Source organism: Aquarana catesbeiana, linkage group LG13 (genome assembly GCF_042186555.1).
Source record: "Aquarana catesbeiana isolate 2022-GZ linkage group LG13, ASM4218655v1, whole genome shotgun sequence".
NCBI classification, from domain to species: domain Eukaryota; kingdom Metazoa; phylum Chordata; class Amphibia; order Anura; family Ranidae; genus Aquarana; species Aquarana catesbeiana.
In genome coordinates this window covers 86926177-86953619 of record NC_133336.1, presented here as the reverse complement: position 1 = coordinate 86953619, position 27443 = coordinate 86926177, and the positions used below count along the sequence as shown (strand labels likewise).

General features: G+C 43.8%; 1 protein-coding gene across 1 annotated transcript in view; it reads right to left on the bottom strand.

The window, feature by feature from the left end:
* Positions 1-1640: 1640 nt before the first annotated feature.
* SLC10A1 (solute carrier family 10 member 1) overlaps positions 1641-27443 on the bottom strand; it is a 138558-nt gene continuing 112755 nt past the window's right edge. The window contains exon 5 of the mRNA XM_073608938.1: positions 1641-1905. Coding sequence (XP_073465039.1) covers positions 1641-1905 — 265 coding nt within the window. The remainder of the gene's footprint in view (positions 1906-27443) is intronic.

The following is a 27443-nucleotide window of genomic DNA, read 5'->3' as shown; positions in this document are numbered from 1 at the left end:
GCTGGCAGAGACCATCATGGTCTTTTTAATAATGGCCTTTTGCATTACATAACAGAACATCTTCCTAAATGCTTGTAGCTCCTTCAAATGCCAGGGTCCATAGTCAGTAGGCAAGAGGCTAGCATTCAGCCCCCTCCAAAAGCCTCTGTCCTGAGTGAGTCTATCACATAAGCCTAGAAAAAAAGTGTGCCTGATCCCCCATGCTACAGTGTGCTACAAACTATGACAAAGCAATATCTATTGTATTACAAATAAATGGTGTGTACGAGGGTCTGCTGCTAAATACCCAAAGGGTTCCAAAATAATGAATAAAAGTGTGAAAATGGTATAGCGCTACTCTGCTAAGCATAAAATAAATCGTCTCAGTGCTATATGTGAATCCTTTTACAAGGGCAACAACACAATATAAGAAAAAAACTGTGAAATCACTACATTAGTGCCACTTAATCCAAGGCAAATGTAATAGTGATAATCAAATGCAATAAATCACTGCTGGATAACAGTGTCCATGAGTAAGTAATAGAATGCAAATAAAGCCGGGATCAGGTCTGCATGTAAACTATAGCAAAGTACAGTCCAAAAGATCAAAGGGAATTATTGGATCCTGTGTGAACACTTAGAAAAACACCTCCAGTGTCCCTTCACTATATGCGCTCACCTTCACTTAGGACCTAATACAGATCACCTTACGCCTTCCCTTTAAGGGTATACAGATCCACTGGTGAATCCTCCGGTGAATAGCTAAATCCTCTGTTGGTGCTTTTAGTAATCTCTGGTGGTCATGGTTCCTGGTAGGTGTTTGTAATGTATCCTATGATAATCCTGAGCAATAAAGCTCAGAAAGGAATGGAAAGGACTAACATAGTGCTGAATCTCTTCAAAAATTTTAATAAAAATTGATACACAGTTAAACTCACATTTCTTGGTGCACTCAGATCACAGACATAGCACATTCAGGGTGTGCAGCACCCTTAAGGATCGCTTGGTTGTTATGTAGGTAGCAACAAACACACAGGGTGAAGACTTCCTAGATGTGCACGCTGATGTCACTAGGCCCCGCCCCTAGGGGAAGTAATCAAGATTTATTTTTTGTTTTGATTTTCACATTATGATTGCTTATACCAGTGAATTTCATTGCTATAAGCAAGCATTTTACTGAATGAAATGTATTAATTTCGTTTGTTTTGTTGTGATTAGTTTTAATTGGCCAGAGCTAATCACATGGTACAGATGGGCTGTGATTGGTCTGTACCATATGATCACTGTGACCAATCACAGCTAGCAACACAATTGTATATAATGGATGGCATGAAAGAAAGCCATCCATTGTTTACAATGGTCATGTGATCTGCCGTGAATGGTCATATGACACTGGCAGCGGGCCAGTAGAGTGATTAGTCATTGGCAGTCACACCTTCCTTTGCTGCATGCTTAGTTACTTCATCCCCAGCTCTCTTTGAACTACAAAAAAACTCCCCCTTTGTTATGGAGAAGAGGCGGAAATATTTTGCAGTCCAGTCATAGTTTGACAAAACTGCCTCTCCTATGATAGAGAACTGTAAGTAAGCACTGTTACACTAGGACAGCATTACCAGATTAAAAGAAAAATGCTAAAAAAGAGAAATAGTGCAGTTACCATATCAAAGGACTAGTAAACTATAATATATTATATTTAGGTCGTATGTAATGTAAATAAGAAAAATATGTTTACCTGAGGCCTTTATTCTGTCATAAATGCGGAAAATCAAGATAAAGAGAAGTCCAATCAGCAATTGAAATATTACGTAAAGTAATGGAAACATGAAGTAGGGGCCAATAACATCTGCCTCGAATGTAACTTTCAGGATGGCACTGCAAAGCTGGACATTCTGACATCCCGTCTCCATACAAATAGCACGTCTAGACCTATATATAAAAGCAAAACACACCATTGAACTGCGTTAACTAAACACACTGGGCTAACAAAGATAATCAATTTTTTTAATGCACTGCTCTGGTCACATCTCATACACTTATGTGGGAACTAGGAAGTCAATTAAAAAAGAACTAAAACATAGTTACTAGGTATGGTCTGAACACCCGCCGGTTCGATTCGCACCAGAACACGCGAACAGGCAAAAAGTTGTAGTGAACATGCGAACCCTATTAAAGTCTAAGGGAAACAAACATGAAAAATCAAAAGTGATAAATTTAAAGGCTGATATGCAAGTTATTGCCATAAAAAGTGAATGGGGACCCGGGCACTGCCCCAGGGGACATGTATCAATGCAAAAATAAGTTTTAAAAACAACTATTTTTTCAGGAGCAGTGATTTTAATAATGCTTAAAGTGAAACAATAATAATGAAATATTCCTTTAAATATCGTGCCTAGGGGGTCCCCTTAGTCTGCCTGTAAAGTGGCGTATCTGTGCCAGTGCCGCAGCAAAATGACATTTCTAAATTAAAAAACAATTTAAACTTGCTTGCAGCTGTAATTTATTGCCGCCTCCCGGCAATATAGATGAAAAATCAAAGGAAAAAAAACAGCATGGTTCAGGAGGGGGGGTGCTCGCTCGTCCCCCCTTTCCTGGCCTGCCAGGCTGCTTGCTCGGATAAGGGTCTGGTATGGGTCTTGGGGGGGACCCCACCCCAATTTTTAAAAACATTTTGGCGTAGAGTTCCTCTTAAAATCTATGCCACACGCAAAGGGCCTGGTATGGATTGGGGGGGGGACCCACCGCTGTTTTTTTCTTAATTCTGTCATAGGGTTCCCCTTAACCACTTCAATACATTGTATTATATACTCTGCACTGCACTATATACCCTGCACTATATTATATATACACTACACTGATGGCACTATATACTTTCCACTGTAATATATATATATATATATATATATATATATATATATATACACATATATACACATATATACACAGTGGGGACGGAAAGTATTCAGACCCCCTTACATTTTTCACTCTTTGTTATATTGCAGCAATTTGCTAAAATCATTTAAGTTCATTTTTTTTTCCTCATTAATGTACACAGCACCCCATACTGACAGAAAAACACAGAATTGTTGATATTTTTGCAGATTTATTAAAGAAGAAAGACTGAAATATCACATGGTCCTAAGTATTCAGACCCTTTGTTCAGTATTTAGTAGAAGCACCCTTTTGATCTAATACAGCCATGAGTCTTTTTGGGAAAGATGTAACAAGTTTTTCACACCTGGATTTGGGGATCCTCTGCCATTCCTTCTTGCAGATCCTCTCCAGTTCTGTCAGGTTGGATGGTAAACGTTGGTGGACAGCCATTTTTAGGTCTCTCCAGAGATGCTCAATTGGGTTTAAGTCAGGGCTCTGGCTGGGCCATTCAAGAACAGTCACAGAGTTGTTGTGAAGCCACTCCTCCGTTATTTTAGCTGTGTGCTTAGGGTCATTGTCTTGTTGGAAGGTAAACCTTCGGCCCAGTCTGAGGTCCTGAGCACTCTGGAGAAGGTTTTCGTCCAGGGTATCCCTGTACTTGCCACATTCATCTTTCCATCGATTGCAACCAGTCATCCTGTCCCTGCAGCTGAAAAACACCCCCACAGCATGATGCTGCCACCACCATGCTTCACTGTTGGGACTGTATTGGACAGGTGATGAACAGTGCCTGGTTTTCTCCACACCTACCGCTTAGAATTAAGGCCAAAAAGTTCTATCTTGGTCTCATCAGACCAGAGAATCTTATTTCTCACCATCTTGGAGTCCTTCAGGTGTTTTTTAGTAAAATTCATGCGGGCTTTCATGTGTCTTGCACTGAGGAGAGGCTTCCGTCGGGCCACTCTACCATAAAGCCCCAACTGGTGGAGGGCTGCAGTGATGGTTGACTTTCTACAACTTTCTCCCATCTCCCGACTGCATCTCTGGAGCTCAGTCACAGTGATCTTTGGGTTCTTCTTTACCTCTCTCACCAAGGCTCTTCTCCCCCGATAGCTCAGTTTGGCCGGACGGCCAGCTCTAGGAAGGGTGGGCGTCCCAAACGTCTTCCATTTAAGGATTATGGAGGCCATTGTGCTCTTAGGAACCTTAAAGCGGTTGTATACCTTTATTTTTAACTTTTACCTACAGGTAAGCCTATAATAAGGCTTACCTGTAGGTAAAAAAAATCCCCTCGCAATGAGCCGCTGACTGCAGCGGCGCATGCGCACAGGGGATTCTCGGCTGACAGCCTGGCAAACTCTGGAGCTTGCCGGGCAAAAGTCTCCCGCGCGCATGCGCGGGAGTGACGACATCGCAGCTCCGGCCACTCACAGCGCCGGAGCCGCGATACCCGGAAGACACGCCGAGGGGAGATGTCAGCTCCCTCGGCGTGGACCAGGTGAGATGCCGGGGCCTCGTTCTAAGGTAAGTATCTCATAATGAGCTAGTATGCGGTGCATACTAGCTCATTATGCCTTTTCCCTTGCAGGTGTAGAAAAAAAAAAAGACAGCGGGTATACAACCGCTTTAATTGCAGCAGAAATTTTTTTGTAAACTTGGCCAGATCTGTGCCTTGCCATAATTCTGTCTCTGAGCTCTTCAGGCAGTTCCTTTGACCTCATGATTCTCATTTGCTCTGACATGCACTGCGAGCTGTAAGGTCTTATATAGACAGGTGTGTGGCTTTCCTAATCAAGTCCAATTAGTATAATCAAACACAGCTGGACTCAAATGAAGGTGTAGAACCATCTCAAGGATGATCAGAAGAATTGGACAGCACCTGAGTTAAATATATGAGTGTCACAGTAAAGTGTCTGAATACTTAGGACCATGTGATATTTCAGTTTTTCTTTTTTAATAAATCTGCAAAAATATCAACAATTCTGTGTTTTTCTGTCAACATGGGGTGCTGTGTGTATATTAATGAGGAAAAAAAATGAACTTAAATGATTTTAGCAAATGGCTGCAATATAAAAAAAGAGTGAAAAATTTAAGGGGGTCTGAATACTTTCCGTCCCCACTGCGTGTATATATATATATATATATATATATATATATATATATACACATATACATACACACACACACACATATATATATTACACACACACATATATATATATATATATACATATACACACACACATATATATATATATATATATATATATACACACATATATATATATATACACACATATTATATATATATATATATATATATATATATATATATATATATACACACACACATATACATACACACACACACACACACACACATATATATATATACACGCACACATACATATATATATATATATATATATATATATATATATATATATATATATAAATACACATACATACATATATATATATATATACACATACATACACACATACACATACATATATACATACATATATAGACACACACATATATATATATATATATATATATATATATATATACACACACACACACACACACACACACACACACACACATATATATATATATATGTATTTATACCCTACTGAGTGTTGTGGCCCACCTGTCACCCTGCCCAGCCCGGCATTCAATCCTCATTCACTCCAAGGCAATGAACAGTCCATTAGCTTTGGTTTTATTTTTTTATTGAGGGGATTGAACTTGGATAGGGTGTAGGAAGCACGGGATGCCCAGTGAGTTTTAGAACAATCAATTGGTGAATTTTAGATCAATTGGTGAATTTTAGAACAATCAGTTGGTGAATTTTAGAACAATCCGTTGGGACAACTTATAGACTCTCAGGTATATACAGGCCTCTCTTCCTTCAGCACAACTCTTACTGCAGACTATTGATCCTCAGCTCCTCCAGCACTCTATTTGCATGAGCTTTCAGGCACAGCTAGCCCTGCGTGGTTAGGCCTGACAATGGGTCAGCCAGGCCTTAGCAATTGCCCTTTACAGGCAGGGACCGCGGGCCCCTATAGTGTAGCAAGATAGAAAGTCACTGGTGCTAGCTGTCCTACATGCGGCTACTGAGCTCAGTCAGCCATTTTCAGGCCCCGCTAGCCCTCATGGCTGCAGCTGCCCTTCTCCACTGCCCATGAAACCACAGTTCATTCCTCTGGCTCTGCACCCATCCCAGACTGCATCCTCCCAGTTCTCTCAGGTCTGTGCATGTCACTCACCAGCCCACCTGGATGCGACCAGTTGTTCCTCTCCTTGGAGACTTGCCTGGGAGTGCTCTCTCCTGCTGTCCTCTCTTGCTCCTCCTGTACCTCCTGTCCAGGACACCGCTGTGGTTTGTACGAGGGTCCTGTCCACACGCGAGCCCAGGCCCAAGGTCACCAAGAACACTGTAACCACTCACAGTTACTCTTGTTGGGCGCAGGAACGGCCCTGCTTTTAAAAATTTGTGAAAAAAAATGAAAATTACATGCACCTGTTAAAGAGATGCAGAAAAATTGGGCCGTAGCTGTTGGTGGGGCCCTAAACCAAAAATATTGTTGGAAGCTAGCATAATCAAGATTCATGAATAGATTAGGCAGCATAGGCAGTCTTAAAGGAATCTCAGATCCCTAGCAAATTCAATCAGTTACAACTGCATCAGGGGCTTGATAGCTGCTGATCCAGGACTGATTCATTTTGATAAATGTAAGCCTATCAATGGAGTCTGTGGACAGGCGCACTCTTTGATCCATTACAAACCCCCCAGCAGCACTGAATGTCCGTTCAGAAAGCACACTGAATGTAGTACAGGCCAGTAGCTCAATTGCATATTAAAGCAATTTCTGGCCAGTGGTCCATCCTCAAGACCCAGTAACTCAATGGATGCTCATTTGGAAAGGTCTCCAGATCTACTCTTGCCCCTAGATATTCCTGCACCATATAATGCAGACGCTGCCGATGGTTGCTTAAACCTAACAGCCTTGAGCACTGAGAACTAAAGAATTGTTTAAAGGCATCGGTTAGCCGGCCACCTTCTCCACCGCTCTTCCTCTGACCGAACTAAGCCTCAGAAACACGTTGTCCAGGACCAAGAAATGGTAACCTCCCAGGGTCTGGAAAGGCATTACACAAAGTTTTATTCAAGGCGTCTTGAAGAGGTTTCATCCTCTGCTCAGATAGGATGAGCTCTGCAACTTTACCCTTTAACGTGGATCAAGAAGGGTTGCCAGCCAGTAGTGATCCCTCTCCTTGATACCACAAATCCTCGGGTCCTTTTGCAGGCTTTGCAGAATCAGGGAGCCCATGCAGTGTAAGTTTGAAGAGGCATGAGATTCTGAGTCCTCTGGGTCACTAAAGATGACATTGTCAGGAACTACCTCCTCTCAGCCACGTACAACTCCTTGGGTTTCTGGGGACTGAAAACCATCCCTTGAAGACTGCTGCGTGTTATCCTCTACATCCATGCTGACACAATCCTCCTCCTATGTGTTTGGCGGCCCCGCAGGAATAGAATCTGCATAAAGGGGGCCTTGAGAGGAAAGGAAGTCCTCCTCTTGCTCCCGCTGTTCTGCCTCAAGTGCCCTGTCCATGATTCCACGAAGCGTGTGCTCCAGCATGAAGACTAGAAGGACAGTGTCACTGATGCATGCATTATTGCTGCTCACTCAAATGGTTACAGGACAGTGCATGCATCTTTAATCAGTAGCCACTGGCATAGCAAAAAGAAGCTAAGCTCCCCTGAGTCTGTCCTGGTGCCATACTCATACAGGTACTCATTGATGGCCCTCTGATGCGTGTGCAGCCGCTGCAGCAACGTTTAGTTCCCTCTTGGTGGGAATGTCACAAATGAGGTGGTTAGTGGGCAGGTTGAATTCCTGTTGAATGTCAGCCAGCCGAGGACTGGCATTGTATGACTGCCGGAAATGACCACAGACTTTTCTGGCTTGCCTCAGAAGATCTTGTAAGCCTGGGTACCTGGTCAAGAAACGCTGCACCACCAAATTCAGGAACATGTGTCAAGTGTCCCTGTCAGAGGGCGGAGAGAAGGTTGGTGCCATTGTCGCATGCAACCATTCCTGGCTCAAGCTGCCGTGGCGTCAACCATCTCTGAGCCTGTCCCTGCGGAGCTGACAGAATCTCTGCCCCAGTGTGGCTTCTGACCCCTAGACAGACCAAATGAAGCACTGCATGACATCTTTTAGCCTGACTGCTTGAGTAGCCCCTTGAACACTTAGGGAGCACTGCTGGTTCAGAGGACAATTCAGCAGAAGAGGCCATAGAGGAAGAAGAGGAGGAGGGGGTGGAGCAGACAGATGTGGCACAATCATCACCAGCTTTTTGGAGGCATGGTGGCGGAACAAGCTCCAACACTGAACCCTGTCCTGCATCCTTCCCAGCTGCCAGCAGAGTTACCCAGTGCGCTGTGAAGGAAAGGTAGTGACCCTGACCATGCCTGCTAGACCATGAGTCAGTGGTAATGTGAACCTTGCTGCTGACCGCCCTGCCCAACAAAGCCAAAACATTGCCTTCCACATGACGGTAGAGAGCTGGAATGGTCTTACCTGAAAAGAAAATTATTTGTGGAACCTGCCACTCTGGTACAGCACATTCCACAAATTCACAAAAGGGGGCAGAGTCTATCAGAATAAAAGGCAGCAGTTGTAGTGCTAACAAATTGGCCAAGCTAGCATTTAGATGCTGAGCATGTGGATGGCTGGGACAGTTTTTATTTTTTTTTTTACGGTTTAGCAATTAAGGTAGCGAAATTTGCCTTCTGAAATCAACAGGTGGTGTACTGCTAGCAGATTGGCTGCAAGTATTTGTGGCACCTATTGTTATTCCTTCATTCCTGTCAGTGCAGGTTTTTGAAAGGACTTGGGGTATAGTAGGGGTTGAGATCCCAGATGAGGAGCAAGGAGAAGTTTTTTTTTATGCTGTGGGTATTTCAGGTGCTGTTGGATAAAAGGAAAACAATTCCGCATAGGAAAATAGGTGAGCAGCCAACACTCCACTAGATACAAAGTGAAACGCAGATAAAAATCGTGTAGCGCTTAATTTGTAGTGAAAAAAAGGAAAATTGAAACAATTGATATATACAATACAAAAGGGTAATAACATAACATGTTAGTCCATCTTGATTGTGTGAACCATAATGGTGTGAATAAAAGTCAACAATAGTAAGTAAATTGCAGTAATAAATCTTGAAAAGTGCTTGATCATGAAGTGCAGTCAAGCGAAGTAAGGTTGGCACGTTTACCAGATAAAGGTGGACGCATGTACTGTATCGCACATGGGTCAAACAGGCATGGTGAGGGATTACCCTTAATGAAGTAATCTGTGGATGGAGCAGTGGATGGAAGGTAGACCCCAAGTATAGATGATCACACAGACGAACTCCAAAGTATGCAGCAGATATTAGATCATCCCATTAGCACTGGACATGGAAGACAAATGAATCCACATAGTGCAATTCTGTAAGATCTTTTATTTAAAAAAAGAGGGGTTCACACTTACAGGATTTCAGATAAAACAAGCTTGTTCTTTAGAAGGTAAAAGTGATTGCCATCCCACCGGACATCTGGGTTGGGGTGTCACAACCCAGATGATGTCCGGTGGGATGAAATGTGTAGGGTGACGTTCGTGGCAATCGCTTTTTACCTTCTAAAGAACAAGCTTGTTTTATCTGAAATCCTGTAAGTGTGAACCCCTCTTTTTTTAAATAAAAGATCTTAGGGAATTACACCATGTGGATTCATTTGTCTCATCATCATCCCCTCCCTCCTCATCACTGGAGCAAACTTGGCAGTATGCTGCAGCTGGGGGAACATGACTGCTAGTTTCTTCTTCTTGCTAGTCCTTCTATGGCACCCCCTCTCTCTAGGCTCACGTTACTCCCTTCCTCAACCTGGGGACCAACATCGGCGCATTCAAATTGCTGCGCATCCTCCAGCATCATGTAACCGACACTATGGTCAAATAATTCTGGTAACTCCTCCGTGTACGATGGTGGGGCTATGAAAGGAGTAACTGTGGACAAGGAGCTGGTGGAATAGTCCACTTTGCTAGCTGCGTTGGAAGCCAAACTAGTATGAGCCAGAGGATGGGGATGGCTTAGTTATCCACTCCACCAACTCTTCTGCATGCTGTGGCTAGGGATGAGCCGAACACCCCCCAGTTCGGTTCACAGCAGAACACGCGAACAGGCAAAAATTTATTCGAACGTGCGAACACCGTTAACGTCTATGGGACACGAAAGTGAAAAATCAAAAGTGCTAATTTTAAAGGCTTATATGCAAGTTATTGCCATAAAAAGTGTTTGAGGACCCGGGTCCTGCCCCAGGGGACATGCATCATTGCAAAAAAAAAAAGTTTTAAAAATGTCAGTTTTTTTGGGGAGCAGTGATTTTAATAATGCTTAAAGTAAAACAATAAAAATTAAATATTCCTTTAAATATCGTGCCTGGGGGGGGGGGGGTGTCTATAGTATGCCTGTAAAGTAGCGCATTTTTCCCGTGTTCAGAACAATACCACAGCAAAATGACATTTCTAAAAGGAAAAAAATGTCATTTAAAACTACCTCGCAGATGTAATGTATTGTCGGGTCCCGGCAATATAGATGAAAATCATTGGGAAAAAAATGGCATGGGGTCCCCCCCCAGTCCATTACCAGGCCCTTTGGGTCTGGTATGGATATTAAGGGGAACCCAAATAAAAAAAAAATGGCGTGGGGGTCCCCCCAGGCACTATATATTCTGAACAGCAGTATATATACACTATACAGCCTGCCCTATATACTCTGCACAAAATTGGGCCTTAGGTGTTGGTGGTACCAGAACACTGTAAGCCCTCACAGTTACTCTTGGTGGGAGCAGGAACGGGCCCTGCTGTGAAATACTATATTAAAAAATTGTAATTACATGCCCCTGTTAAACAGGGGCAGAAAAATTGGGCCTTTGGTGGTGGTGGTGGTGGTGCCACAACACTGTAACCCCTCACAGATACTCTTGTTGAGCGCAGGAACGGGCCTTGCATTGAAATATATCAAAAATTGTAATTGCATGCCCCTGTTAAACAGATGCTCTTTTGGAAAGGTCTCCAAGTCTGTTCTTGCCCCTAGATATTCCTGCACCATGTAATGCAGACGCTGGCGATGGTTGCTTGAACCGATCAGACCTTGGTGCTGAGGACTGAAAAATTGTTTAAAGGCATCGGTCAGCCGGCCACCTTCTCCACCGCTCTTCCTCTTACTGAACGAAGCCTCAGCAACACGTTGTCCAGCACCAGGAAATTGTAACCTCCCAGGGTCTGGAAATGCATTGCACAAACCTTTCTTCAAGGCCTCTTGAAGATGTTTCATCCTCTGCTCCCACTGCAAAGGCAGGAGGAGTTCTGCAACCTTACCCTTGTAACATAGATCAAAAAGGGTTGCCAGCCAGTAATGATCCCTCTCCTTGATACCACGAATCCTAGGGTCCTTTCGCAGGCTTTGCAGAACCAGGGAGGCCATGCAGCGTAAGTTTGCAGAGGCATACGATTCTGAGTCCTCTGGGTCACTAATAATCACATGATTGGTAACTACCTCCTCCCAGCCATGTACAACTCTTTGGGTTTCTGGGGACTGAAAACCATCCCTTGTAGACTGCTGCAAAGTGTTATCCTCTACATCCATGCTGACACAATCCTCATCCTCCTCTTCTTCCTATGTGTTTGGCAGGCCCGCAGGAATGCTATCTGGATAAAGAGGGCCAAGTGCCCTGTCCATGATTCCACGAAGCATGTGCTCCAATATGAAGACTAGAGGGACAGTGTCACTGATGCATGCATTGTCACTGCTCACCATTCTTGTGGCCTCCTCAAATGGTGACAGGACAGTGTATGCATCCTTATTCGCTAGCCACTGGCGTGGCGAAAAGAAGCCAAGCTGCCCTGACCCCGTCCTGGTGCCATACTCACACAGGTACTCATTGACGGCCCTCTGCTGTGTGTGTGCAGCTGCTGCAGCTTTGCCAACGTTGAGTGGTCATGTTACAAATGAGGCGGTTGGTGGGCAGGTTGCATTCCCTTTGAATGTCAGCCAGCTGAGCACTGGCATTGTATGACCAGCAGAAATGACCACAGACTTTTCTGGCCTGCTTCAGGAGATCCTGTAAGCCTGGGTACCTGCTCAAGAAAAAAGGAGATGCAGCTCACAAACACTCTTGCTCTGGAATGACACTGCCCTAGTAAGAACTGGTAGAGGTAGAAAGAAATCCTGGATAGCCGCACTCTGGGATAAGGACATCTTTATTTCAATAAAATCCAAACATACAGTCAATTGCAGAGACGTACAGGGTGGTAGACTGCTAACGCGTTTCACATCATTTGGATGCTTATTCGTAGCTAGAGAGGGATAGTAGTATTTTGGTATAAATAGAAAAGTGAAAAAGTAAAAGAGGGGGGGCGGGGTATGCATGCCGGTAAAACAACCAATCACCGTGCTGAATAGCAAACCCACCCTCTCAGTGTGATTAAAACAATACTGATCCCATTAAAAAACTACACCTGCTAAAAGAGGAGAGAAAATTGTTAACTTAACCAAAATGCATAATGAAAAATATAAGTAGACAAAACTGTCATGCCAATAAAAATCAGCACGAACTCATAAAAATAACTGAAAAAAAAAAAAAAAAAAAAGAGAAAAGAAAAAGGTAGGTATTGGATGCTAAAAACCCTCCATAGCAGGTGAAGCCGCAACAATGGAACAAACTTGGGTAGTTGGGAGTGCTAAAAAGGTGTCAAAGTACTCTCACAACCCTAAAACAGCAAATGTGCATAAGCAGTTTAAATGAAATATACACACATTTTCATGAAATCAAAGTACAAGCATATTAGACATGAGATCAGCGTGTATATACATTAAACATGAAATTTAGAGATATATGCACATTACTCCTCCAACTCCTCCAATCATTCTTAACCACTTGTATTTTATAGACGAGAGAGTTGACAAAAATATATGCAGTGAAAAATATATACATAGATCTGAAAAAGGGGTCGGTCCAACTACCCAAGAGAGTGGTTACAAATGTGTCAAAAGTATCAAACATGTAGCATCGCATCCAAGGCATTGGTGTCCAATAAGTCTTTACTTTCTGAAAAGAAAAAACAGTAAAAAACAGACAAACAGAAGCATGAAAATGGATAAGACACCAGATGAACCACAAAAAAGTATAGATAAATATCCATTGTTGTTGATATTAAACTCCCATGACAATATCATGTTAGCTGTGCGGTCAATAATGAAAAGGTGTATGATCAACCACATAGGAAACATAGAAAAGCCCAACAAAGGAACCAAAACAAAGAACCGAATGAACTATTAAATTAATGCAGTTTCCACATAGATCAACATGCTGGCAGACTATGCTACATCAGCAAATGTATAGAGACCATAAGTCTCACTCCATGTGCTGAAATAGGTTGAGTTGAATAATAACACGAAAGAGAGTAACCTCAAACGCACACAGATATAGTAGGGTGGCTATAGAATCTGCATCAAACAAAGCCCAGACCTGCATCCAAAAGAAAAATTAAGAATTATTAAGGCGGCCTTGCTACATAGTACCATGCGATTGGAAATTCCCAAAGTCTCACTTTTCGTGCTGCAAAACACAATGGCTCACTATAAGAATACCCTAAATCTAGAGTGGAATTGGCAAAAATAATAAAGCCAAAAGGCAAAAAGAACAAAATGGTCTATAACAAACCTAACAGCATTGAGCCATGTATTCGGAGACTTGAGAGAGTCTCACTTGAAGTGCTGCAGCATCTCACAGTTGACTGTCAAAAAATTATGTCAATGGAACTATAGATTATTGTATCTGACTAGATAAAACTAGTTTTTTATATTATATATTATTAAGGCGGCCTTGCTACATAATACCATGCAATTAGAGATTCCCAAAGTCTCACTTCTCGTGCTGCAGGACGCCACGGCTTGCTATTAAAACGCTACAAATCTAGAGTGGGACTGACAAAAATAAAACCAAAAGGCAGAAAGGACAAAAAAGTCCATAACAAGCCTTGCTGTATTATGCCATGCATTCGGAGACTCAAAAAGAGTCTCACTTAAAGAGTCTCACTCAAACTGCTGAAAAAATATATATAGTGCTACTTGCTATGGCATAAGACTGAAGCCTAAAAAAACTTAGGCCTAGGGAATCGTGTTTCCCATCTACCAAGAATGCAAAATGTATGAGTATTTGGAAACCTTGCTGCATAGTGCCGTGTGATTAGAAATTCCCAAAGTCTCACTTTTCGTGCTGCAGAACACCATGGCCCGCTATAGGAATACCATAAATCTGGAGTGGGATTGACAAAAAAAAATAATAAAGCCGAGAGGCGAGAAAAACAAAATGGTCTATAACAAACCTAACTGCATTATGCCATGTATTCGGAGACTCGAAAGGGTCTCACTTGAAGTGCTGCAGCACATCACAGTTAACTATCAAAAAAATGAATGTCAATGGGACTACAGTTTAGTATATCTGACTAGATAGACCAGTCTTTTTATATTATATATTGTTATGGCGGCCTTGCTGCATAATACCATGCAATTAGAAATTCCCGAAGTCTCACTTCTCGTGCTACTTCACGGCCCGCTATAGAGACACCACAAATCCAGAGTGAGACTGACAAAAAATAATAAATAAAGCCGAAAGGCGGAGAAGACAAAATAGTCTATACCGAGCCTTACTGTATTATGCCGTGCATTCGGAGACTCAAAAGGGTCTCTTGAGGAGTCTCACTCAAACTGCTGAAAAAATGCTACTACTTGTTATGGCATAAAGCTGAAGCCTAAACAACTTAGGCCTAGGGAATTGTGTTTCCACTCTACCAGGAGTGCAGAATATACGAAAACCGGATAGCTAATCTATCAACAGTAAAAAAATGTATAATGTAAATATCAATGAAACATAGTAAATAGTAGACAATGCATAAGCAGGCTGATGCAACTTTCTAATGATAACAAATTTAGGGGAACTGATTAATGTTGGTGAAATCCCAGATGGTGGACTACTGAGGATATGGATAACAAAAACTACAGGTAAAGTCATTTATATGTATGCGAAGACGCAGGACGCATGTACGGTTATTCATAAAAATGTGACACATCCCACTCGAAATTGAGCCCGAGGGGTCGTCTAGTGTTGAGAGAGAAGATCCATTGGACTTCACGTCTGCATAAGATTCTAAATTTGTCACCCCCCCCCCTCTGTGGTGTCCTAATTTTGTCAATGCCTTGTATAACAAGGCAAGACGTGTCCTTCTGATGGACTTCGTTCCAATGACGGGCAACGTTTGTGGCATGGTCCTTGTCAATGTCGTAGAGATGGTCGTACAACCGGTCTTCCAGCCTGCGTGTAGTTCTCCCTACATATTGGATGGAACATGTAGTGCATGTAATAACGTATATTACATAACGTGTGTTACAATTAACAAAAGAGTTAATTTTATGGGACTTTCCTGTGGACATTGATGTCACCACGTCTCCACCCTTAACAAATGGACAATAGTTACAGTTACGAGCACCGCACTTAAAAGTGCCCTGAAATGATAACCAATTTTTACATTTGTTTTTGCTGGAAAAGAGGCTGGGTGACAGAAGGTTACCAAGGGATGGTGCTTTTCTAGAGACACTGCGGATACCCTTAGCCAAAACTTTGGAGTAGATGGGATCGTTGGACAGGACCGGGTGATACTTAGTGACAATTTTTTGTATCTTGTGGAATTCCACACTATAGGGTGTGGAGAAAGTGGGGATAAAGGATGGTCCCTTGTGGGACCTAGGATCCTCCCTGTCTTTAATCTTATCCACAAGGAGCTGGTGACGGGGTGTCTTTTTGGCTATGGACAGACCTTTATTGATGGTAGCTGGAGAATATCCTCTGTCCATAAACCTAGAGGACATAGAGATAGCTTCCCTATCAAAATCACTCTCCTTACTGCAGATTCTCCTCAGCCTTAGGAACTGTCCAAGTGGGATATTCCTAATGGTATGTCCAGGTTGATTAGAATCGGCCCTAAGGAGTGTGTTACCCGCACTGGGTTTTCTGTATAGGTTAGAAGTGACCTCAGGACCATCCGATGTGAAGAGAACATCCAGAAACTCAATAGAAATTGGATCCATTTTACCCGTGAATTTTAAATTCAAGTTATTATCGTTTAAGTAAAGAAACCACTTATCAATTTCAACCAGTGGGTCAGACACAATGAATAACAAGTCATCTATATACCTACAGTAAAACACCGTATCTAATCGGCGGGGACTGTCATCCCCAAAAATGCGGAGCCTTTCCCACAACCCCATGTAAAGTTTGGCCAGGGATGGTGAGAACTTCGCGCCCATAGAGGCGCCGCACTTCTGGAGATAGTACTCCCCGTCGAACATAAAGAAATTATGTGTAAGTAAATATTCTAAACACATGATGATAAATTCCTGCACAACTAGAGAAAAAAGACCAGATCTTTCCAAAAAGAAGGCCACGGCCCGAAGGCCTAAGCTGTGTGGGATGGAAGAGTACATGCTGGACACATCACAAGTGATCCAGCGAAAATTCTTCTCCCAGGACATCCCTTTCAGTTTGGACAGAAGTTGTTTAGTGTCCCGTAAATATCCAGGAAGGTTAGTCACTAGAGGCTGTAGTTGCTGATCAACCCATTGGCCCAAACGTTCATTTAGAGAGTCAATGCCAGCTACAATTGGTCTTCCTGTAAGTGGTGAAAGGCCTTTATGTAGCTTAGGAAGGTGATGGAAAATGGGCATAACTGGAAATGCAGGGATGAACATATCTTTCTCTTTAGGGGTAAAGATGCCTATAGAGACCGCTCTGTCAAGAAGACATACCAACTCCTTTTTGAAAGGTTCAGTGGGATCACCTTTCAGTTTGCTGTAGGTAGAAGAATCTGACAGCTGGCGTAGAGCTTCTTCTCTATATGCAGAGGCATTTAGGATCACCACAGCCCCCCTTTATCTGCATTTCTTATTACAATCGAGGGATCTTTATGTAAGTTGTTAAGAGATTTTTTCTCCTCAGCAGTGAGGTTCCTGATTTGTTATGGACAATGCTCATTGCAAGGTGTGCCAAATCCTTCTCTACCAATTTCTGATATGTGTCCATGTCCTTTCCTCTGGAGTTAATGGGGTAAAAGTCAGATTTCAAATTAAAGGATACTGTATGACACTTGGTGTTATCTGCCGGTGTATGTGAGCTTGATTCAATAGCTAAATCTGATAGGTCTACTGATGTACATACATCGGAAAATAAAATAGGAAAAGGAGTTGACTCACCAGTTGGTTGAAGACTCTGTTGTAAAGTAGTTTGATTCGGATGTGGAATGATTTGATCATCTTCATTCTCCATATAGTAGTGTGATGATAGGTCTACTGATGTACATACATCAGAAAATAAAATGGGAAAAGGAGTTGACTCACCAGTTGGCTGAAGACTCTGTTGTAAAGTAGTTTGATTCGGATGTGGGATGATTTGATCATCTTCATTCTCCATATAGTAGTGTTTTTGTAGTGTCAAAGTCCATACGAATCTGTTCACATCAAGAATAGTGTTGAACAAATCAAAGTGGTTCGTGGGGCAAAAATTCAAACCCCTAGACAACAGGGAAATATCAGAGGTGGATAGAAGGCGAGATGAAAGGTTGACTACGTTAAGGGTGTCCATTATTTCCAACCCCGCAGCTGGTATCGATTTGTACCTGTCTCTTCTGTGCCTTTTTCCCCCCCTCCGTGTTTTCCTCTTTTCTTCCCTTTTTTCTTGTTTCGGCCATGTCCGCCCGGGTTTAAAGATATCGGATTGATTTTGGTAGTGGTGCGATTACCATCAGAAGAGGAATCGGATCCAGTAGTTGCTAAGGTATCACAAGTGCGCTCCCCCTCTGTGTCAGAAAAACTGACCCTCTTCTTTGGGGTGGACCTCCTTGGATAGTGGGATTGAAAAGGGTTTTTTTTCCATAAGTACACTTTGTTGGTGTCATAATCCAATTGATCCCTTGTCCTTTTATCGTTTTTAGTGGAAATTACATTTTTTTCAAGTTTGTCCAGTCTTTTGTTCAACTGCCCATCAAGATTAGCATAATCAGGTGCTTGTTGTTGTGATATGAGGTCTTTTTGGATTAGGGCCATTTCACTCTGTATGCGATTCAATTCCTTTTGCTTAAAATCTATGATGATGTTCATCAACTTAAAGGAACAAGTGGAAAGTGCATTAGTCCATTCAAGTTTTGATTCATCATCTGTAAACTCAAAAGTAGGAAACTTTTTTATTCTTAGACCCCGAGGGATCTGCTTCAATGATACGTAGTCGGTCAAAGCCTTAATATCCCAAAAAATGCGAATCTCCTTAGCCATGAGGCTTTCAAGTTTGCGGAAGGTACCCCGCAGTGATACATCGCTGGAGACTAAATTTTGGGACGAGCATAACTGGCTAGATCTGAGTGGGTTATCGGATGGAGCCATGAGAGTCCGGCTAAACCCCATGTCAGGCTCTGGAATGGCTGGGTTGGACGTAATATCTATAGATGTCTGGTTCAAAGGGATATCCATGGTGCAAAAAAAGTTGCCTCCAAAACGATCAAGGTGTATCACGATGTATAGGCAATTGTGTTGAGCAGGCAAAGACACAAAGCAAAAATCCAGGTAAGTAGACAGGAAAAAAGGAGATGCAGCTCACAAACACTCTTGCACTTGAATGACACCGCCCTAGTAAGAACTGGTTCCAGGTGCTGGCTTGCTGGTTTGCAGTGAGGTAGAAAGAAATCCTGGATAGCCGCACTCTGGGATAAGGACATCTTTATTTCAATAAAATCCAAACATACAGTCAATTGCAGAGACGTACAGGGTGGTAGACTGCTAACGCGTTTCACATCATTTGGATGCTTATTCGTAGCTAGAGAGGGATAGTAGTAGTGTGGTATAAATAGAAAAGTGAAAAAGTAAAAGAGGGGGGGCGGGGTATGCATGCTGGTAAAACAACCAATCACCGTGCTGCATAGCAAACCCACCCTCTCAGTGTGATTAAAACAATACTGATCCCATTAAAAAACTACACCTGCTAAAAGAGGAGAGAAAACATCCATTGTTAACCTAACCAAAATGCATAATGAAAAATATAAGTAGACAAAACTGTCATGCCAATAAAAATCAGCACGAACTCATAAAAATAACTGAAAAAAAAAAGAGAAAAGAAAAAGGTATGTATTGGATGCTAAAAACCCTCCATAGCAGGTGAAGCCGCAACAATGGAACAAACTTGGGTAGTTGGGAGTGCTAAAAAGGTGTCAAAGTACTCTCACAACCCTAAAACAGCAAATGTGCATAAGCAGTTTAAATGAAATATACACACATTTTCATTAAATCAAAGTACAAGCATATTAGACATGAGATCAGCGTGTATATACATTAAACATGAAATTTAGAGATATATGCACATTACTCCTCCAACTCCTCCAATCATTCTTAACCACTTGTATTTTATAGACGAGAGAGTTGACACCTGCTCAAGAACCACTGCACCACCAAATTCAGGATATGTGCCAAACATTGAACATGGGTCAAGTGTCCCTGTCGGAGGGCGGAGAGAAGGTTGGTGCCATTGTCGCATACAACCATTCCTGGCTGAAGCTGGCGTGACGTCTACCACCTCTGAGCCTGCCCCTGCAGAGCTGACATAATCTCTGCCCAGTGTGGCATCTGTCCCTTAGGCAGACCAACCCAAGCACCGCATGTTATCTTTTAGCCTGACTGCTTGTGTAGCCCATTGAACACTTACGGAGAACCGCTGGTTCAGAAGACAAATCTGCAGAAGAGGCCATAGAGGAAGAAGAGGAGGGGATGGAGGAGAGAGCTGTGGCAGAATCACCACTAGCATTTTGGAGGCGTGGTAGTGGAAAAAGCTCCAATACCACTGAACCCTGTCCTGCATCCTTCCCAGCTGCCAGAGTTACCCAGTGCGCCATGAAGAAAAGGCAACGTCCCTGCCCATGCCTTCTGGACCATGAGTCAGCAGTAATATGCACCTTACTTCTGACTGCCCTGTCCAACAAGGTCAAAACTTTGCCTTCCACATGCCGGGTGAGAGCTGGAATGGCCTTCCATGAAAAGAAATGGAGTTTTGGAACCTGCCACTGAGGTACAGCACATTTCACAAATTCACGAAAGGGGGCAGAGTCTACCAGCTGAAAAGGCAGCAGTTGCAGTGCTAGCAATTTGGCCAAACTAGCATTTAGACCCTGAGCATGTGGATAGCTGGGATCAAATTTCTTCTTACGGTTCAGCAACTGGGGAAAGTAAATTTGCCTGCTAAAATCAGATGGTAGTGTACTGCTAGCAGATTGGCTGCAAGTACTTGGGACACCTATTGCTTTACCTTCATTCCTCCCAGTGCAGGTTTTTGAGAGGACTGGAGGTATAGTAGGGTTGGAGATCCCAGATAAAGAGCAAGGAGAAGTCCACCTTTTTCTTTGATGTGGATCTTTCAAGTGCTGTTGCCAACGGACTACATGGCAGGTCGTCATGTGTCTGGTCAAGCATGTGGTGCCCAAGCGGCTGCTGTTCTGGCCATGCTTGATCTGCTTCAGACATAGGTTGCAAACAGCAACAGTACGATCTGCTGCACAGGTGTCGAAAAAGGCCCACACCAAGGAACTTTTAAAAGTCAGCGGGAAGTCAGCAAAGCCCTGCACCTGCGGAGCTCTGCGGTGTGATGCAATAGGGTGGCTGCCCCCTAGAGGACATCCTGCCTCAGACTTGTGCCTCCTCTCTTCTCTCAGGCACCCAAGTACAGTCAGTGACTTCATCATCCCCTCCCTCCTCGTCACTGGAGCACACTTTGCAGTATGCTGCAGCTGGGGGAGCATGACTGCCAGTTTCTTGTCATTCTTGGGCACCCCCTCTCTCTAGGCTCACGTTATTCCCTTCTTCAACCTGGGAACCAAAATCAGAGCCTTCAAATCGCTGTGCATCCTCCAGCAGCATGTAACTGACACTATGTTCGAATAATTCTGGTGACTCCTCCGTGCATGATGGTGGGGCTACGGAAGGAGTAACTGTGGACAAGGAGCAGGTAGAATAGTCCACTTTGGCAGCTGTGTTGGAAGCCAAACTAGTATGAGCCAGTGTATGGGGATGGCTTAGTTTCCACTCCACCAACTCTTCTGCATGTTGTGGCTAGGGATGAGCCGAACACCCCCGGTTCGGTTTGCAGCAGAACATGCGAACATGCAAACTACTCTGAGTCTGGGTGACAGAGGATGAGGAGGATGAGGACGGCTTTGTTATCCACTCCACCAACTCTTCTGGATGTTCTGGCTCAAAAACACGGCCAGCAGCAGAAAAAAAAAAAAAAAGTAGGACAAGCGTGCCCCACGGCCACCTGCAGAGGATGAACCGTGTCCACCACCAGCACTGTTGACTGTAGACACAGAGGCTGCTTGCCCTTTTTTAGTGGCCATTGAGCGTCTGCCTCTCTTTGGTTGCCTTCTGGACATGATGTATATTTTGTTTTGCAAAACCAAACTACAATCTATTAGATACTGTGTACACCACCAGAAGTGTAGTAGAAACTGTACACACTGTATTAGATACTGTGTATACCGCCTGTGCTGTATTGGCAACTGTACTACGGTCAGGGCCATCTTTAATTTTGATTGGGCCCTGGGCAAACATTTTCTTGGGGTCCCCCCTCCATTCTGAGACATACAAAAAACAGCAGGTAGACTCAAAATCAGTTTACTGCAGCAGATCACGCAGCGATTGCAATTGTTTGCCAGAGGTTACAGCCTATCCTTACTGCTCACTAGCTGGTTGCTAGAGGTTACAACACATAATTTCTGCTTGCGGATCAGTTGCTAGAGGTTGATACACATTATTAGCGCTCACTGATTGGTTGCTAGGGATTAAAGCAGATCACTACTGTTCGCTGATTGGTTGCTAGAGGTTAATGCACATCATTACCTCTCACTGAGCAGTGGAGCAATCTCAAATAACTGAGCAAGTAAAGGGGCACCTTAATACACTATACACATATTACAGGTGAGTGTCAGAGAGTGCAGACATACTACAGATGAGGTTCAGAGACTGCGGACATACTGCAGGAGACAATCAGAGACTGCGGACATACTGCTGGAGATTACCAGAGACTGCGGACATACTGCAGAAGATTACCAGAGACTGCGGACATACTGCAGGAGATTACCAGAGACTGCGGACATACTGCAGGAGATTACCAGAGACTGCCGACATACTGCAGGAGATTACCAGAGACTGCCGACATACTGCAGGAGATTACCAGAGACTGCGGACATACTGCAGGCGATTACCAGAGACTGCGGACATACTGCAGGAGATTACCAGAGACTGCGGACATACTGCAGGCGATTACCAGAGACTGCGGACATACTGCAGGAGATTACCAGAGACTGCGGACATACTGCAGGCGATTACCAGAGACTGCGGACATACTGCAGGCGATTACCAGAGACTGCCGACATACTGCAGGCGATTACCAGAGACTGCGAACATACTGCAGGAGATTACCAGAGACTGCGGACATACTGCAGGAGATTACCAGAGACTGCGGACATACTGCAGGAGATTACCAGAGACTGCGGACATACTGCAGGAGATTACCGGAGACTGCGGACATACTGCAGGAGATTACCGGAGACTGCGGACATACTGCAGGAGATTACCAGAGACTGCGGACATACTGCAGGAGATTACCAGAGACTGCGGACATACTGCAGGAGATTACCAGAGACTGCAGACATACTGCAGGAGATTACCAGAGACTGCGGACATACTGCAGGAGACAGAGACTGCGGACATACTGCAGGAGATTACTAGAGACTGCGGACATACTGCAGGAGATTACCAGAGACTGCGGACATACTGCAAGAGACAATCAGAGACTGCGGACATACTGCAGGAGATTACCAGAGACTGGGGACATACTGCAGGAGATTACTAGAGACTGGGGACATACTGTCTTGAGTATTAGTGTCAGGAAGCTAGTTGTTAGGTGATTTGGACAGGGTATAATCTCCAATCCTCATTAAATTTAATAGGTACGATGCCCGGCAGGTGCGGAGAGGCGACTTTTTGTACATCTTGCGGCATGTATGTGTTCCTTGATCATCCGTTCGAGGGTGAATACTGCTGTGCAAAATGTAAGGGCATTGTTTCCCTGGAAGCCCAGGTTCTGAATCTGGGGAAGCAACTGTCAGCACTGCGAAGTCCCTCCATATTAAAGGAGAGCCAGGAACATACACGGCAGGTGCCGGCAGGGGCCAGCACAGAGGCGGGTGGAGACAAAAAGGTGCAAGCACTAGCAAAGAGTAGATGGGTGACAGTCAGGAAGGGTAGAGGGGGAAGTGCTAGGAAGGCCGATCCAGGGCTGGAGCATCCCAATAAGTATGCTCCATTGAGTGACAGTGGTGAAACCAGTCATGGACCAGCACTGCTGGAGCTGAGGGACTCTCCTAGCTGCCAGGGGAAGAACTCCTCCAGTGAGAGTGGGGGGGAGCGAAGGGAAAGGAAAGACAGATTCTGGTGGTAGGGGACTCAATTCTTAGAAGGACAGAGAGGCCAATCTGTAACAAAGACCTGAAGCGCCGAACAGTATGTTGTCTACTGGGCGCTCGGGTTCAGCACATCACGGATCTGGGGGACAGATTACTGGGAGGGGCTGGGGAAGACCCAGCTGTCATGGTGCACGTTGGCACCAATGACAAAGTCAGAGGCAGATGGAGTGTCCTAAAGAACGATTTTAGGGACTTAGGAGCTAAATTGAGGAAAAGGACCTCCAAGGTAGTATTCTCAGGAATACTATCGGTACATCGAGCCACACCAAAAAGGCAGAGGGAGATTAGGGAAGTAAACAATTGGCTAAAGAGCTGGTGTAGTAAGGAGGAGTTTGGGTTCCCGGAGGACTGGGCCGACTTCTCAGTCGATAACCGGTACTATAGAAGGGACATACTGCACCTAAATGAGGAGGGTGCAGATCAGCTGGGAATGAAGATGGCCAAAAAGTTAGAGGGGTTTTTAAACTAGGTGATGGGGGGGGGGGGTCCAGAGGTAGAGATAGTCAGCACGGAACATATTCCAGAGGGCAGTATTGGGGGCATTAGTGGTAAGTTGACCAAAGCACAAAAACCCAAAGGTAAGTATAGTAGCAAGTCCTAGTTGCAATCTCGGAACACCTAATACGAGGACAATATGCGACCGGTCTAAACTATATGGCATGTTCACCAATGCCAGGAGCATGGCGGACAAGATGGGTGAACTAGAGATACTGTTATACGAGGAGGATTTGGATTTTGTGGGAATTTCAGAGATCTGGTTCAACAGCTCTCATGATTGTCTGGCAATCATTCAAGGGTATACCCTTTACCGCAAGGATAGAGAGGGTAAAAAAGGGGGAGGGGTATGCCTATATATCAAGAATAATGTACAAGTGAATTTGAGAGATGACATCACTAAGGGAGCTAGGGAGGAGGTGGAATCTTTATGGGTAGAGCTCCAAAGGGATGAAGCTAAGGGGAAAATAATACTGGGAGTATTCTATAGACCCCCTAACCTGAGGGAGGAAGTGGAGACAGATCTCCTATCACAATTTGGATTAGCAGCAAGGATGGGAAGTGTTATCATAATGGGGGATTTAATTATCCAGACATAGACTGGGCGGAGGGAACCGCGCATTCATTTAAGGCTTGCCAGTTCCTTAACCGGTTCAATACAGGGCATTTTCACCCCCTTCCTTCCCAGGCCAATTTTTAGTTTTCAGCGCTGTCGCATTTTAAACGACAATTGCGCGGTCGTGCAACGTTGTACCCAAAAAAAATTGACGTCCTTTTTTCCCCACAAATAGAGCTTTCTTTTGGTGGTATTTGATCGCCTCTGCGGTTTTTATTTTTTGCGCTATAAACAAAAGAAGAGCGACAATTTTGAAAAAAAACACAATATTTTTTACTTTTTGCTATAATAAATATCCCAATTTTTTTTTTTAAAAACAAATTTTTTCCTCAGTTTCGGCCGATACGTATTCTTCTGCATATTTTTGGTAAAAAAAAAAAAAGCGCAATAAGCGTATATTGATTGGTTTGCGCAAAAGTTATAGCGTCTACAAAATACGGGATAGATTTATGGCATTTTAAAAAATATATATATTTATTTATTTTTTTAGCGGCGATCGCAATTTTTTTTCGTGACTGCGACATTATGCGGACACATCGGACACTTTTGACACATTTTTGGGACCATTCACATTTATGCAGCGATCAATGCTATAAAATTGCATTGATTACTGTGTAAATGTGACAGGCAGTGAAGGGGTTAACCACTAGGGGGCGGGGAGGGGTTAATATGTTTCCTAGGGAATGATTCTAACTGTAGGGGGAGGGGATGCACAAGGGGAGGAGACCGATCAGTGTTCCTCCGTTCTGGGAACACAGATTGCTCTCCTCACAACTGACAGGACGTGGATCTGTGTGTTTACACACACAGATCCACGGTCTGGCCCGGTTAACGGGCAATTGCGGGTGCCCGGCGAACATCGTGGCCACCGGGCACACGCACCGGGTCCCGAGCAGCGCGGCGGGTGTGCACGCGCCCCCTAGACAGCCGGGAATCCCAGGACGTCATATGACGTCCACCCAGGATGGGAGATCCCATGTGTGGACGTCATATGTCTATGGCTGGGTAAGGAAGTGGTTAATGTCTTGCAGGACAATTTTATGGGTCAGATGGTAGACGCACCAACTAGAAATAGAGCATTACTGGATCTACTGATTACCAACAATACAGACCTGATCACGGATGTGGAAATACGGGGCAATTTAGGTAACAGCGATCACAATTAGTTTCAGTATAAATCACACAAATAGGAAACATAAAGGGAATACAAAGACACAATTTCAAATGAGCCAACTTCCCTAAACTACAAACCTTGCTAAAAGGCATAAATTTGGATAAAATATTAGGAACAAAGAACACGGAGGAGAGATGGGTTTGCTTTAAGAGCATATTAAATAAGGGCATTAGCCAATGCATCCCATTGGGTAATAAATTTAAAAGAGCGAACAAAAGTCCTGGATGGCTTAACTCCAATGTAAAAATGCATATAAAAGCAAAGGAGAAGGCCTTCAAAAAATACAAGGTTGAGGGATCATCATCAGCATTCAGACTTTATAAAGAATGTAACAAGAAATGTAAGGGTGCAATTAGGATGGCTAAGATAGAACATGAAAGACACATAGCGGAGGAGAGCAAAAAAATCCCAAGAAATTCTTTAAGTATGTAAACAGTAAAAAAGGGAGCACAGACCATATTGGCCCCATAAAGAATGAGGAAGGACATCTGGTTACAAAGGATGGGGAGATGGCGAAGGTATTGAATTTATTCTTCTCCTCAGTCTTCACGAGGGAATCGGGGGGCTTCAGTAACCAAAACTGCAGTATTTATCCTCATGACACATTACAGGAAGCACCTCCATGGTTAGCAGAGGACAGAATTAAAATTAGACTTGAGAAACTTAACATTAATAAATCACCGGGATCAGATGGCTTGCATCCGAGTGTACTTAGGGAACTCAGTCAAGTGATTGCCAGACCGTTGTTCCTAATTTTTACAGACAGTCTACTGACTGGAATGGTACCAGCTGATTGGAGAAAAGCCAATGTAGCACCAATATTTAAAAAGGGCCCAAAATACATCCCTGGGAATTACAGACCAGTTAGCCTAACATCAATAGTATGTAAGCTCTTGAAGGGGATGATAAGGGACTATATACAAGATTTTAGTAATGAGAACGTTATCATTAGCAGTAATCAGCATGGATTCATGAAGCATTGTTCTTGCCAAACCAATCTACTAACCTTCTATGAGGAGGTGAGTTGCCAGCTAGATAAAGGAAGGCCTGTAGACGTGGTGCAGGGCTGGACTGGGACAAAAATTTGGCCCTGGACTTCATCATGACCGGCCCACTTTAATTGTGAATGTCCCCAACAGCACCCCCCTTACATCATCAGAGTCCCCATCAGAAGTCCCCTTCACATCAGAGTCCCCATCAGAAGTCCCCTTCACATCAGAGAGTCCCCATCAGAAGTCCCCTTCACATCAGAGAGTCCCCATCAGAAGTCCCCTTCACATCAGAGTCCCCATCAGAAGTCCCCTTCACATCAGAGTCTCCACCAGCAGTCCCCTTCACATCAGAGAGTCCCCATCAGAAGTCCCCTTCACATCAGAGTCCCCATCAGAAGTCCCCTTCACATCAGAGTCCCCATCAGAAGTCCCTTCACATCAGAGAGTCCCCATAAGAAGTCCCTTCACATCAGAGAGTCCCCATCAGAAGTCCCCTTCACATCAGAGTCCCCATCAGAAGTCCCCTTCACATCAGAGTCCCCATCAGAAGTCCCCTTCACATCAGAGTCCCCATCAGTAGCCCCTTCACATCAGTGAGTCCCCATAAGAAGTCCCTTCACATCAGAGAGTCCCCATCAGAAG